This window comes from Chenopodium quinoa, unplaced genomic scaffold, assembly GCF_001683475.1.
Source record: "Chenopodium quinoa cultivar QQ74 unplaced genomic scaffold, ASM168347v1, whole genome shotgun sequence".
NCBI lineage: Eukaryota > Viridiplantae > Streptophyta > Magnoliopsida > Caryophyllales > Amaranthaceae > Chenopodium > Chenopodium quinoa.
The window spans coordinates 167,740-182,975 of NW_018743623.1; the positions used below are offsets into that span (position 1 = coordinate 167,740).

Consider the following 15,236-nt stretch of genomic DNA (forward strand, 5'->3'; position numbering starts at 1 on the left):
CTTGTATACAATTTTCGACCTCCAATTCAAGTTAGTTTTACTAAGCTATACTTGAAATTTCGAACTCTAAAATTGAATTGAATTCAAATGTAAGTGATACAACTTGAAAAGTGTGTCATCAAACTCGTAATCCACTCAACTCAACTTTAAACATTTTAAAATAATAATAATGAAAAAAACAGAAAAAATATCAAACAATAATAAAACCTTGGCTTCTAGTTCTAGTGCAAAGCGCCGAAGAGAATTTCCCACTCGTCAAAGATGTCAACATAACATGATTCCCTAGTATGATTATTCCCCTCATTTCCCACCATCATAAGATCTCCCTTCTAAGATGCATATATATTGAAATAGTAACATTACACCTCTATAAATACTCCTAATATCAACCTCCTAATTACATAATTAATAACATCTCTTAATTAAACAAAACTTGCTTAGTTTCTCAAAAACCTCAAATATTATTATCTTTCTTTATCACTCTATAGATCATGTCTTCATCCCTTTCATTTCATACACCAACTAAAAATTATGGTTTTCCTAACTCATCAAATGCATCAAAATCTTCTATAAAATGTGATTCGAATAATCGAAATTCATTGTCGTTTGGTACTAGCCAAAGTTTAAGCACTAGCAAAGGCGAAAACATCAACTTGGTGGCCACTCATGTGGCCACTAGATTGCCTCCTGTTGTTGCTCCTCCTCCTCCTCCACCTACGCCGAAAAAAGAAGAAACAAAGAATGGTGGCAAACTAACTGCTTGGACAAGCATTAGACAAGAAAGATGGGAAGGAGAGCTTCTTGTTGAAGGTGAAATACCCTCATGGCTGGTATGTACATACTATATTATAATATAAGCTTAATAAAATACTTCTCCATCATTTCTTATTTGAATTTAACTAAGTGTTCGTGTATATCATCATCATATGGACGACTATATTTAACACTATTGCATTGCAAAGTATAACTTGTACAAATAATGGCCAAATATTTATCGTTATTTCAATATGCTAGGTTAAGTTAAATCATTTCGACTTTTAAGCATTCTGCTTAACTTGTAGTTTAATAGAATATGATTGATAACCACATAGAAAATTTAAGATTTTGTCTCAAAATTAATTGAATAGAATTGAAATAACTCATTAAACTTATACTCTACTTTTTTTATATACACCTTCCAACTGTTCTTTTATCGTGAAATATAACACTTTTTTTACACATACAACTATACAAGTAGTGAATGAAATTCCCACCACTTAGGTTTACGAATGAAAAGGCACTTTTTAAATATAGCCGTCAACCTAATCATTATGCCTGCTATTTAGATGAAAGTTGTCTATTAAAGCCCATTGAAACAACCATAATTAAAGTTACATATATATTAATGATACTCTTAATACATATTCTATTGCACCTTAATGAAAAATCATACATCAAAAACCAATAATAATGCATGTTGAATGCAGCGTGGAACATATCTAAGGAATGGTCCTGGCTTATGGCATATGGGAGACCACCAATTCCGGCACCTCTTTGATGGCTATGCCACCCTTGTCAAACTTCACTTCGAGAACGGAAGGCTGGTTGCTGGTCACCGGCAACTTGAATCAGAGGCATATAAGGCGGCAAGGAAGAACAATAAAATTTGTTATAGGGAGTTTTCTGAGACTCCTAAACCCAAGAATTTTCTAGCTTACATTGGTGAATTGGCCAATCTATTCTCTGGTGCTTCACTTACTGATAATGCTAATACAGGTAAATTTGTTATTAAATATAACCCTTCATAATTACATGTCCTCTTAATGGAAAACACTATTATACTTCAGTACAAGTTTACTTAGCTTAATTTAATAATAATAACTAGTCATGTTCTTATTATATATATTCATGTATGCGTCAATATGACTTACGTATTATATGGTGGTATATTATTGATGACCTAAATTTGATCATCAATGTATAACACATCTTTTGTTGACAAGTGCCAAAATCAAACTTTAAGTGAATCAATTCTCATACAAATATAAGATATAGGCTTATTTTTTCATGCATTTTGTTATGTGATTTCGTAAAACTAATAAGAAAGACGTAATAGTGAATAGAAGCACATACAATATACAACAGATGAATTGGTACAAATAATTGACATACATAATGTGATAATTACGAAATATATATAATCATGTATGTTTTAAGTTTTCTGATATGTATGCATGTGTATATGTAGGAGTGGTGAAACTTGGAGATGGACGAGTAGTTTGCCTAACAGAGACACAAAAAGGGTCAATAATAATTGACCCTAACACATTGGAAACGTTGGGGAAATTAGAGTTTGATGACCCCTTTCAAAGGCTACTTTTGCATTCAGCTCATCCTATTGTAACAAAAGATGAGATGTTGACTTTGCTCCCAGATTTGGTCAACCCTGGTTATCTAGCGGTCAGGATGAAAGCAGGATCAAATGGACGGCGAGTGATTGGGAGAATCAACTGTCGCGGTGGGCCCACCCCAGGGTGGGTCCACTCTTTTCCGGTCACTGAGAATTACATAATTGTGCCGGAGATGCCCTTAAGATACTGTGTAAAGAATTTGTTAAGGGCTGAGCCTACCCCACTTTACAAGTTTGAGTGGCACCCTCAATCTAAAGCATTTGTGCATGTTATGTGTAGATTCAGCGGAAGCTTGGTATGCACTAACATAAACTACTCTCCTCTTATACTATTTCACGATCAAATTGAATTGACTTGTATAAGTCTATGTATTCAAGTTAAAATATCTTATACGGCCAGGCCATAAATAATACCCCATACTCCATAGTAACATAAATCGTAGTATTATACATTTTTTTTAAAAAGTTACAGCCGATGAAGTTTAACCTTCAAAATCACAATTGCATAAAGATAGATATATCAATATACTGATTTTCACTTGTCTAAACCCTGCAACCACACATACTACGTTACTACTTTGTCTTTACGGCTCTCTATATTGTAAATAATAATAATAATAATAATAATAATAATAATAATAATAATAATAATAATAATAATAATAATAATAATAAAATCTAAAAATTGATTCTTTCTTTGCCTTTCTAATTAACTTTGTATATAGTTAAATGTATAATTAAACATCAAATGATGATAAATAGCTAGGGATCAACTCATTCTTAATATTTTACATGATATTTGTAGGTGGCTACTGTTGAAGTGCCCTTGTTCTTGACATTTCATTTCATAAACGCATATGAGGAAACAGATGAAGAAGGCAACGTAACCGCAATCATTGCAGACTGTTGTGAACACAATGCAGATACTTCTATCCTTGATAAGCTAAGGCTCAAGAATTTACGCTCCTTCCTAGGTCAAGATGTACTTCCAAGTGCAAGGTATTATATTACAATTATAAGCACACACACTAATATTACATATTTACACATTTACATATTACATTGCATTATTGTAACGTAGTAATTGTATTATGAGGGTTACGACAACATTACAATTTCATGTTTAAATACTAAACAACCCTATAAATTTTTACCGACTTTAAGCTAGCATTTGAAGATGATTTTAATGATTAGCTTAAATATATGAGATTCACAAAAAAAAAATCTAATATCAAAGTTTTACTAATTCAATATAATATGGAATGTTTACTAAACTACATATAGACTTAAAGTCACATACTTTAGATATAAGTAGTAATAACAAGTTGAACTTTTATTGTTTCTTAGATATTAAGCATGAGATGACTTATAATATATATGATATCTAGAATATATTTTCATATAAATAAAATGATGATAATAATGATGCAGGGTTGGTCGTTTCATAATTCCAATGAATGGGATGCCATATGGGAAGCTAGAGGCAGCATTGGACCCAGAGGAGCATGGGCGAGGCATGGATATGTGTAGTATTAACCCTTCTTACTTGGGCAAAAAATATCGTTATGCTTACGCTTGTGGAGCTCGTCGCCCTTGTAACTTCCCCAACACTCTAACTAAGGTATGAAATCCATATATACTATGCATATTACCGCCTATATATCAAATATGAAGTTAATTATATATATGCAAGTATCAATTCGTGCACTACATGTACAATATATGAGTTAGGTGTACTTATAAATGGTGGCGAGGGCATACACTATCAAATAAACGAAATGAAGTGTGATTATGTTTAGATAGATGAAGCCTAGTCACCAATTTATTATTTGACTATAGTGATTTAAATAATTGTTGGACCATGTATGACAAATTGTCAATCATGTCACTGTTGATTTTCACCAATAATAAAACAAATAAATAAACCTAATTCAATAAAACATAATCAACCTTAGTAAGAAAAAGTGCTAATTTTATAAAAACTTTACGTTACTTTTTTTTTTAAAAAAAAAATTAAATAATATTTGCAACTTTGCAAGTGTAGTAAACGTAAGCCTAAAGAAAATTTGTGTAGATATGGGTTGGCCAATCACAATTTATTTAATGGTTTTAATTAATTTGTTAATAAGTCAGCAGATTAATTGTTTTTAGCTATTGTATTACGCTTCCAACTTTCCATGTGTTAGTCACATTTTATATAGCCTAACGAATTTGATATATGATGGTGCAGGTTGATTTGATTGAGAAGAAGGCAAAAAATTGGTATGAAGAGGGTGTTGTGCCTTCTGAACCTTACTTCGTGCCACGCCCAGGGGCAACCGAAGAAGATGATGGTAATTTCATTCATCCTTCCTATACAAAAAGACGAGTGAATATCAACTACGAAGTATTTTACATTTTAACTAGCTAGTAAAATTTTATTATTGGAACTCTAGAAGATAGGATTAAATTTCGTGTCACATTACTATATTTACGAGTTTGGGATCCCTATGAACCTAAAGTGATCCATGATAATTGAAATTTCATAGTATCAGCCGAATCATTGTTTATATTTCCTGATAGATAAAACTTATACTTGAAACGTATAGCTTTATATATATACCCATCCAAATGACTTTACGAGTGATTTTGTATATAACGTAGTAAGCCTTTAAAGTTTATGTAACTTAAAATTCACCATAAACTGGTAATGTGGCTGAATTTTTCAGGAGTGGTGATATCAGTGGTCAGTGGAAAAAATGGAGAAGGATATGCATTGCTTCTTGATGGCTCGACCTTTGAAGAGATTGCACGAGCCAAATTTTCTTATGGTCTTCCTTATGGTTTGCATGGATGTTGGATTCCTATGGATTAGTTTTCCTTTTAACATATTCTAGATGGCTAGCTACAAGCTACGTACTCGCCTCCAAGCCTAAGAAGAACAACAACAAGACTGTTATGGTACGAGTTCGAGCCTATCACCGATGAATATCCCTCCAATAAAATTCTATCATTTGCTTCGCGCTAGGAGGCCAATCAACGATATGGACTTGCACGTTATAATTATATCTTATGTCATTTTTTGGAAGTTAGTCTTCAACTATATACATGTTTGTACAATGTGTCAATGTACATACGTTTACATGTAAATAAGTTATAGTACGTGTAAGGTAATACCAGTCAAAAAAAACAAAAAAAAATTATACGAAGTATAAGGTAGTAGCTTCATGCATATAGTTTGTCCTTCTGTATGTACTTTGTTACTCAATCTATAATTTTATGCTTACATTTCATAGGTTTTTGGGGTATGTTTTTCATCTGAAGTTAAGTATATAGACTGCCTCCTGTATCTGTAATCTGTTTCTGTTAAGTTTTCATCTGAACTTAAGTTGTTCAGATCATCATCAAAAATAAAAGTCAATTGAAGTATATCTGATCTATTTGAGTTTGAGCCCCAAAAGCATGATTAAATCCCTTCCTCCTCCACGGTGGTGTACCATATGTAAAGTCGTGTGGTGAATTGGATCAACGTAGTTTTACCAATCCTCAAGCTGTCAAGGAGCATCTTCATCTTCCTTGGTTATACCATGTACAAAATACGCCTAGTAGTACATAGAAAATTGCTATCCTCAGGATTAACTTAACAAGAGTGTTATTACAGTTTGCCAGCCCTTAAAAAAGGCATTTTCCCATTCAGTAGTTCAGTACTTTGAATAGCAGTGACAGAACTGGTTTATATATACATTCTCAGACCTAAGTTCCAGGTAATTACACCCTTTATAAAGTTCTGAAACGCTAAACAACACCCATCACCATACATTTGATTTAAAAAGAAAAAAGGAAACAATTTAATTATAATCAACGAATGTATTCAAAATATCAACGAATGTGTACAAAATGTATCCTGTCTACTATACAAAATTTAGTAGTACAAAATTGTGGGATTGATACATTGACATTTTGCCAAAAAGAAACTAGGTTAATTTCTCAAATCCAATCTTTCTTGAATCAGGAGTGTAAAAGCCATAGATGGCAAAGTTTGGCAGCCAATATATATGTTAACTCCACAGACGGAGCGAGTGTATGAAGGAGGCTACTTCTCCAGCCAATAGTTTATTTGCGAGAAATGATTATTTTCTCTGGTAACTCGATGATGGATCGTCTAATTACTGACTTCAGAGAGAATCTTGATCCTTATTTCTGGTCGGTATATACAGCATCAACGTCATCAAGTTCGAGCAATTTAGACATCAGCTCCTTGTTCAATTCCATAGCTTCATCATCTGCCTGCTCACAGAAACATACGTATGAGATAAGGGGTTTCAAAAAATTGCTTCCTGAAACTGACAAGATAACATGATTGAAACACTACATTCACTCCTTTTCTACTTCGGGCCATTACAAGAAGAGTAACAGAATGAGAGAAAACAATCATGCTTACAGAACAGAATGAGGTAGTGCCTTTCTGATCATACTGTGATAAAGTTGACTTCAGCCAAATCAAAGCATCTATTGTACTGAGGAATTCTTACTTATTAGGTATGTGCTATCAACGGATAAATGATGATTATAGCAAAAAGCAATGTATATGTCTTAGACTCAAGTTCACATAAAACTTCAGAAAGATTGATCTCCCTGAACCAGCTTACAGCCTTTCAATACTCTAGAAATAGCTATAAAAGATTGTATACTTTGTATGTATCCTAATGATTCAACCCCAGAATAATTAGAAAAATTATCTACATTATCCTTATCGTTTTCTGTGGCAGACATCAGTGCTTGCAGCTGAATTCTTCCATTGAAAACTACGACTCGTCAATAAATTTCAATACTATAGTAAATTACTCTGTTTTAATTACCAAAAATGTACAGAGAAACTATAGGTGAAAAGAGACACCTAGGATAAACTGTGCTCCTCCAAATTAGCTTACTTTCCAATTCTAGCACCATATGAATTGGAGACAAACATCACTAGCTCCCTTTCAATTTTTTCTTACCAATTGCCCATAGACTAATAGGCATAAACTTAGGCATTACTTGGATACATTGTATGAACCATTTTCACAATGGGTGATTCCACTGAAAGCATCACTTTAGTTGGCCTCCAGCATATGCAGTCTGTTACGCAACAAGTTTCTTATAGCAAAATTATCTACCTTCAATTACAGACTCTAAAGTGGTACAGTCTTTTCAGCGTGAACAGCCTTATTTGTCCAACGTATTAACATAAGAGAACAGAGTCAACTGGCCAAATATTCTTAGTGAAGCCAAAGTTCTGGACAAATGAGAAAAGACTAGTGTGAAGAGAGTTAACATTCCAGTACACAACTAAAAATAACTAAACATAGAATGCTTCTGGTCACGTCCCAATTTGAAGAGTGAAATTATCAAAAAGGAGCATGTCTTCCTAAACAAAGTTCCTCGTTAGGTTCATTTTCGTCCAATTCTCTAATCCTTGATTGCAAAACTAGGATAGCATTTCCAAGGTGGAAACAGTCGCTCTGACAGGCTTGACTTATTAGAGTTATACTCCTATTGACCTCGCCAGACCCTCGTGATTCTTAAATGGGATTATGTCATAAGGAATACACAAATGATTAGATACATAAGAAAGGATAGAGATAAAAGATGAACAAAGAAGGCAGGTGCCCACACTGAATTTAAAAGGTCTCCCTTCAGTTGTTCAGGATAATGGGGGGAACAACAGACGCCTCCTTTGCTTCATAGACAACCACAAAAGGAGAATTCTTAGAGCACAGCTTCCAATCAATTAAATTAGGAAATGTATAAAATATCAGGGTCCTTCCACTCATATGTAGCCCATTCATCCCAACCCCTAGCCAAACAATCACAAGACAAAGGCCTCCTCCCCTGTTTGCAAACGTTAGAACCACAGAGAACAAAGAAATGGGTTATTCTGCTTCTTACCAACCAATTCTAACCAACTTGAAGGCCACCTTTCTTTTCCTGCCATTTACCAGGTTGTCCAGGCCACTTCTTTATTAATAGAACAGAACATTAACACAAACGTAGCCATTGGACTACATTAATTTACCATTGGCATGCATATAATATACTTAACTTCACCAGATGCAGCCTAGTGCTGGGCAGAAAATGATCTTTGTCTTCTTTTTGGCTAGCAGCCAATATGGAGTTTTTGTATCATGCCATTTCTAAAACTAAAAGCATGAGAGTTATTGTCCCTTTCACCTATAACCATCACAAAGGAGCTGTTTGAATCTTATATATATAGGCCCATCTGCACAAGTTACTGCTGATAAAAGAGGTTTTCTAATCACCTTCATTCATTGGCCCCAAAGCTCCTAAAAGTGCTTCAAACAGTGAGATTTAGTGAGCAGAAGTCAAATACAAGAAGGAAGGAGGAGATCCTAATATTTACTTTTCAAAAAATTACACACTTTTGCAATTGCACTTTCTTTCGATGCATCTATGTGAAAAGCATTCCAATCCCACACTCTTGTTAACAATGCATATCATATAGATACAGATGTAGAGTATTGAAGCTACACCCTCAAATGATTCTGAGTTGGCATCATGACTAAGACAAGTTGTCCAGGAAATGATGTGTTAAAAATTTCATTTTCCACACCAAATTTTCTATTTTCAGCAAAACAACATTAAGATTTGGAAAAATGGCATCCTTTCAAATATTCCTATCCAGAAATCAGAGCACAGCAACAAACAATGTAAGAAGCACCTCAATCCAACACCATATCCAAGCAGATGGGTGAATCATGGTAATTATTTATACATGTAGATACAGATCCATAGTATTGTGTAATAGACTGAATACTGCTAAATTACTCAAACAAAATAACAGGAAAATATAGAGAAAAAGATTGATTCTTTGATTAAAAAGATTGACTTTTACAAATTACAGTAGCAACTTTAGGTTGCAAATCTCCAAATTAGTTTGAGGCTACTACTCTCCTAATAGTGACTTGAGGTCACAACTCTCAAAATGATTCATTCCAAATACTGCCTGCCTTTTCCTTTCCCCTCGCTCTGTATTTATACAAGGCTAAAGACTATTAACCTAATAATACTAGACTACCCATATTGCCCCTCCTTAGGTTAGTTTATTACATATTGAAGCAACACCCTCAAACAATTCTGAGTGGACATTCTCATGTGGGCAGTCTTCAATGCAAGTTGTGCATGATTGGCTAAAACAATTTGTCCAAGGGACATGTGAAAAAATAAACCATGTGGTTACCTCATCACAATTTCTAATTTCAACAAAATATATGTGAGATAAGAATCACAGACACATGAATACTCCTATCTTAAAATCAGAGAACAGTGATACACGTGAGGCAAAGCTGAAACACAGTATTTAATGCAATATAGGCATCATATTAGATATCAGATATTCCTCCACATTTTCTAAGGCAACAAAAGGGAACTGAGGAAGTATCGTACGATCACGGAGACTTAATTTAACTAAAAACAATGCTTTTTATAGGGCATTAACTTACTATAAACTAATACTGTACCTCAATAGGGGCAACTGGAAGTAGCTCGTATCCATTATCGGGCTCGAAATTAATTCCTTCATCACGAAGCTTTGAGAGTATAGAAGCGTAATTTTCTGCTGAACATACAATTTTATAGTACCTGCTCTTGGGAAAAGAATTAAAGAACAGGAGCTCAGAGGAGTGAAAATTGCAAACTGTGAGGAGGCATAAGGAAATTGCATAAATTGCACTTCCAAAATACACCAAACAGTTCCTTACTCAGAATGAATCGAAAAACAAGATAATAATACAAGGAATTTCATAAGCCAAATACAACTCACGGGTAACAAACCATCCATAGAGATAAAATTTCTACATTACCTCTCTGCCTGATCTTCTTCAGAGTCGTCTTCATTGTCTGAAGGTTCAATCACATCCTCAGCACCAGCATCCAAGGCAATTCCGAGAAGCTGGTCTTTGTCAGCATCACTAATTTTCACATTTACAACACGAGCACGTTTGAACCTAAATACAACAGAACCAGAATCAGCCATCTTGCCACCACAGTCCCTCACCACCTCCCTAACAGCAGCCACTGATCTGTTTACCTTGTCAGTTGAAACCTCAACAACAAAGCCAACCCCACCATATCCATACACCTAATACAAGTGAAGACCAATGAAAGCTCAGCAACAAGTTCAATGATAACCAAAATGTAAAAGGAGAATTTGAACAAACGCATTTTCAGATGATAGCATATGAACCAAAACCTCATAGACTTTCTCAATAAAGGCCTCCTGTCCCTTCTCAGAAGCTTTCTTAATGTTGCGCTCAACAATCTCCTTTGGGACATCAAGCTCCTTGGCCTTTTTCGAACACAGCAGCCAAAGCTGTATTGGATGCAGGATTTGGACCTCCTTTCTTCACACTACAAAATTTGTCAACTTACTGCAATTACTCTTTCACATTATGCTATATGCCGCTTACAGAAAACATTAAAGACAGAATGGAAAGAAAAGACTTCATAATCAAGACAGGGAAAAAGGTGACACTACAAAAGCATGCATCATTTTAGAGCAAATAGTTTATCGTCCCAAATTAAGCTTGCTTCACACTCACTTAGGTTATGTTTAGGTCATCTAATTTCATTACCAAATTACTTATTTCATATCACAATAATCACATCAGAGGAAGAAAAAAAACAAAAAAAAAAAAAAAATCTTATATTTGGGATTTTTATTTTTTTTATTTTTTTTTATCATTAAGTATCTTTAGTTTTGTAATGAGAACAATTATGAAATTTACATATTTGGAAATAAACATTATTATAAAACTAATAAGACCTCATTTGGTGTACTTTGTCCTTATAGATTAGTGTACATATAAAGTCAAAGTTTAGTCAAATCAGATAATAAAATACATTTAGATCAAATCAGAGAAGCAACAATAAGGTAAACTAAACGTAGGCTAAGTGATACCTATTCTCTTTACAAAAGTGATTGAGATGCCTTCTTATTATAGCTAACTATAAACATGAGTGAGGATTTTGGATCACTTACGCAGATACAACTTCTTTGCCGATCTTTGCATACAGCTTTGCCTTCTTTAGATCTTGAGCCCCCTGCAAAACTTCCATTTCTACACTTAAGAAGAATAGAAGATAACAGAATAATACTTTTCAAGCTCAAGCCACACTAAGGATGTAAACAAAGTAGAATTTTCTTACAAACCAACAATTAAAGGTCCCGTGGGGTTAATTTAGTCAGTGAATTTGAATCAATGCTCTAAATCAGTGAAAATGCATGCATAATCCAAAGCTAATAAAGCAAAATGGTTCCAAATTCAATCTTGTCAAACCTAACATTCAAGTGAAAAAACCCTACCTAATTTTACTTATCTATTTCTTCTTAAATGTAATGCACTACAAAAACATCCATAAGAGTAACATAGACCAACTCAATTCATAAAGCATTCCAAATATTAGAAGCCTTTTAAAGCAATGTCTTTGGAATCTGAGACCCAAATCTCTATCAAGCATTTCATCGAACATCTAGTGTGCAACCACATCAAAATCTAAACACAACACCAAATGTCAATCAATTAAGCACATTGATAAGAAATACACATAACCCATGTATTAAAACACAAAACACAAGAAAGATTTCGATCACATTTCAACCAGACACAAATTCACAAAATACAACCATAAAAATCAAAATTGGGTAATTGCAAAAACTAAAGATTAGCAAAGTAAATACCTTTCTAGTAGCAATTTTGGACGAGCGTCTACCCATGCAAAGAGGAGAGGAACTCCAAATCGTTCTGACAGAAGCACTAGGATAATCACATTGACGAGATAAATCATGGGGTAGTAATTGTGAACCCCATAAACTTGATGATGAAAAACTTCTCCATATCTTGCAATTCCCTGAAAATTTTGAAGAGAGAGAAAACAAGATTGATCAATCGAGTTTTAGAGGGGTTAAATCTTAGCAATTAGAGAGGAAGAAAGGGGAGACATACAATGGAGAGAAGACGAGGAGAGAGAATGGGATTTTAATGGAGAAAATCTTTGAAGAACAGCGCCAAATGCTCGGATTGAAGAAGATGAAGTGCTCATTTGAATGGGTTGAGTTGCTAGCTGGTTTCCGACGCTTTGTTTCTGCAAATTTGTCCCTTATTCTGCTGCTGCACTCTGCCTGAAGAAGATGAAGTGCTCGTTTAGATTGTCACTTTGTAGTTTTAGTCGGAGGTACTCCTAGTCTCGTACTCCGTGACAAATAAAACCGCTACGGAGTAAGAAAGTTCTACTTAGGCTGAGCAAAAAATGAGTACACTCTTTTTAGGAACCGGACTCTATTAAAAATCGCAGGTTTTGAAATCGAAACCTATACAATGATACAAAAGAAAAATGGAAAACCTATAGCAACCGGGTCCGGTTCAAATTGATAGATTTTCAAATTTTTGAAACCGGAACATATAGGGTATTCTATAACTAGATAAATTTATCACTTAATCCCAAATTATACTTCAATTAAAGTCTAATTTTAATAAATAAAAATAAAGTTATAAATATATGTATTCAATTTGCTAAACAATTATTTTTGGTTTGTTGTATTTGCAAGTTGTAAAAGTTATAAATTCACCACCCTTCAATTTTTATTGAAATAACTTTGCAAATAACTACAAAATATATTAAAAGATAGGTTATAAGATACCCTGTATCGGAACAGATTCTGATTCTTATACTTGATATAAAACAGAATGTTGGTTTTGTGGTTTTGGGATTAGAACCCATAATCTTTGGTAGATAAAATAATGTTCTAACCACTATGTGGCCGGTAAGTTTTAACACTATTTACTTTTTTGCCAAGTAAATAAGCTAACATACTCTTTGTATTCTATTTAAATGAATATTTACTACTCCGTATTTTTTTAAATCGCAGTCGGGGATATCTTCTTTTTTGCTGGATGTCGTCTTTGCGCACCAACAGGAGTAGGTCCTTGGTTGTTTCAGTACATTCAGCTGGCTTTTTTCAAGTTGAGGAAGGGCTTGAGTCAGGCTTTCTCAGCTATTTCATCTTCGGTGCCATTGCTGGAGTGATGGGCACATGCTTTTCAGTACTGATTCGTATGGAATTAGCACGACCCGGCGACCAAATTCTTGGTGGAAATCATCAACTTTATAATGTTTTAATAATGGCTCACGCTTTTTTAATGATCTTTTTTATGGTTATGCCTGCGATGATAGGCGGATTTGGGAATTGGTCTTGAGTGAATTCAGATGTCACTCTCTTTTCTTTTAATGGTATCCTTCTTTATCCGAGCAGAAGATCGCCTCCTCTCTTCTTTGGATCGAAGGGATGAGATTTGAGGCCGGTTTTCAATTCGCTTCTCTCTCTCCGGTGAGGTTTGAACTTCGCATGGTGGGAAGGCTTTCACAATTCGCATCTTCCCGTCGCACCTACAACTAAGAAGAATAGAATGTTGACCACAGGGTAAGATGATCTTACGAGGGCGAGAGACTGGTAAAGTCATTAAATTTTATCAACATGGCTCTTTCTGTATTCAAACTTCAAGCTTTTGCCTAGGAAGGAAACTTGCATGTGTGGTTCTGGCCGGGCTTTTCTGAGGTATCTAATAACCCTGCTTTTGCTCGCTGCTGGCAGTAGCGTTCGTGATCGGCCTCCTCAACTTTGTATCGATCGAAAGGCAGGGTTTTTAGAAGAGTGCCCGAGGACGAATAGTTGGTACGCTACGTGCCCTACCAGGACACAAAGTGGCTCTGCCACTACTTATGGGTACGGGTAGGGTATGGTTCTAGGTATCATTGGGTAAGGTAAGGGTCCGATATTATGTTTTAGACCCATATCCTACCCACGAACCCTTAAGACCCATATTATACTCAAACCGTACATATACACGCACAATATATTAACTTTTAAAAAGTTTTCTTCAAGTTCTCGAGTATCCCACAATAAATTATCATGTGTTTGGTAAATACTCCGTAGCTCAATTGTGCAAAACTAGCTTATTTGACTAACATTAGCTTATTGACTACGAAGTATTAAATAAGCTAACATAAAGGGCTGTGTTTATTTGGTAAACAGCTTATTTGAGCAAAATTAGCTTATTTGACCAACATTAGCTTATTTTGAATATTAAATAAGCTACTTTAAGGTGTTTGGTGGGAAGCTTATTTAAAGAGCTTATTCCACTAAATAAACTCTTTTTGAAAGGAGCTTTTCAACTAGCTTATTCATTAATTTATGGTGAAATGACACTTATACCCCCATTTAATTTAAAATCTTACCTAAACTACCTACCCCACAATTAGCTTATTGGTAATTTCACATGCTAAAACAACTTTAAGCTATCAAAAATTTACCAAACACCGTTATAATATCAGCTAATAAAATAAGTTAGTCAAATCAGTTAATACAATCAGCTAGTCAAAATCAGCTAATATAATCAGCTTCAACTTTCAGCTTTAAGCTATTCACCAAACACGAACAAGGTGTTTGGTGGAAAGCTTATTTAAAGAGCTTATTCCACTAAATAAGCTCTTTTTCAAATTCAATTAGCTTATTCAATTATTATGGTGAAATGACACTTATACCCTCATATAATTTTAAAACCCCCACAATTAGCTTATCGGTCATTTCACATAATCAATCAGCTTTAAGCAATCAACCATTTACCAAACACTTTTATACAATCAGCTAATAAGATAAGTTAGTCAAATCAATTAATACAATCAACTAGTCAAAATTAGTTAACACAATTAGTTTTAGCTTTTCACCAAACACGCCCATTATCTTGTTTGTTACGAGAATTGTTTTCCTGTCTTTATATTTTTATACCCCGTCTTGTGTATGGCATTTATAAAA

The 15,236-nt window shown here is 34.3% G+C and overlaps 2 protein-coding genes across 2 annotated transcripts; one reads left to right on the forward strand and one right to left on the reverse strand.

Moving 5' to 3' along the window:
- Positions 1-170: 170 nt before the first annotated feature.
- LOC110683157 (carotenoid cleavage dioxygenase 8 homolog B, chloroplastic-like) lies at positions 171-5,661 on the forward strand. Its single transcript, XM_021859502.1, has 7 exons — positions 171-830; positions 1,467-1,755; positions 2,228-2,685; positions 3,195-3,388; positions 3,821-4,010; positions 4,620-4,722; positions 5,098-5,661. The coding sequence occupies exons 1-7, from the start codon at positions 492-494 to the stop codon at positions 5,241-5,243; spliced, it is 1,719 nt and encodes a 572-aa protein (XP_021715194.1). The 5' UTR covers positions 171-491; the 3' UTR covers positions 5,244-5,661.
- Positions 5,662-5,747: 86 nt separating this feature from the next.
- Positions 5,748-12,671, reverse strand: LOC110683158 (probable transcriptional regulatory protein At2g25830). The gene is given in 8 exon segments (XM_021859503.1): positions 5,748-6,655; positions 9,886-10,006; positions 10,228-10,505; positions 10,617-10,718; positions 10,720-10,774; positions 11,406-11,467; positions 12,105-12,274; positions 12,370-12,671. Coding segments are annotated over 8 exon segments (978 nt in total). The 5' UTR covers positions 12,467-12,671; the 3' UTR covers positions 5,748-6,562.
- Positions 12,672-15,236: the final 2,565 nt, after the last annotated feature.

Bases quoted from the DNA above. Each gene is read 5' to 3' on its own strand.
- LOC110683157 (XM_021859502.1), top strand. From the start codon at position 492: ATGTCTTCATCCCTTTCATTTCATACACCAACTAAAAATTATGGTTTT. The intron at 831-1,466 runs GTATGTACATAC...TGTTGAATGCAG, and splicing joins GTGAAATACCCTCATGGCTG to CGTGGAACATATCTAAGGAA. The intron at 3,389-3,820 runs GTATTATATTAC...ATAATGATGCAG, and splicing joins GATGTACTTCCAAGTGCAAG to GGTTGGTCGTTTCATAATTC.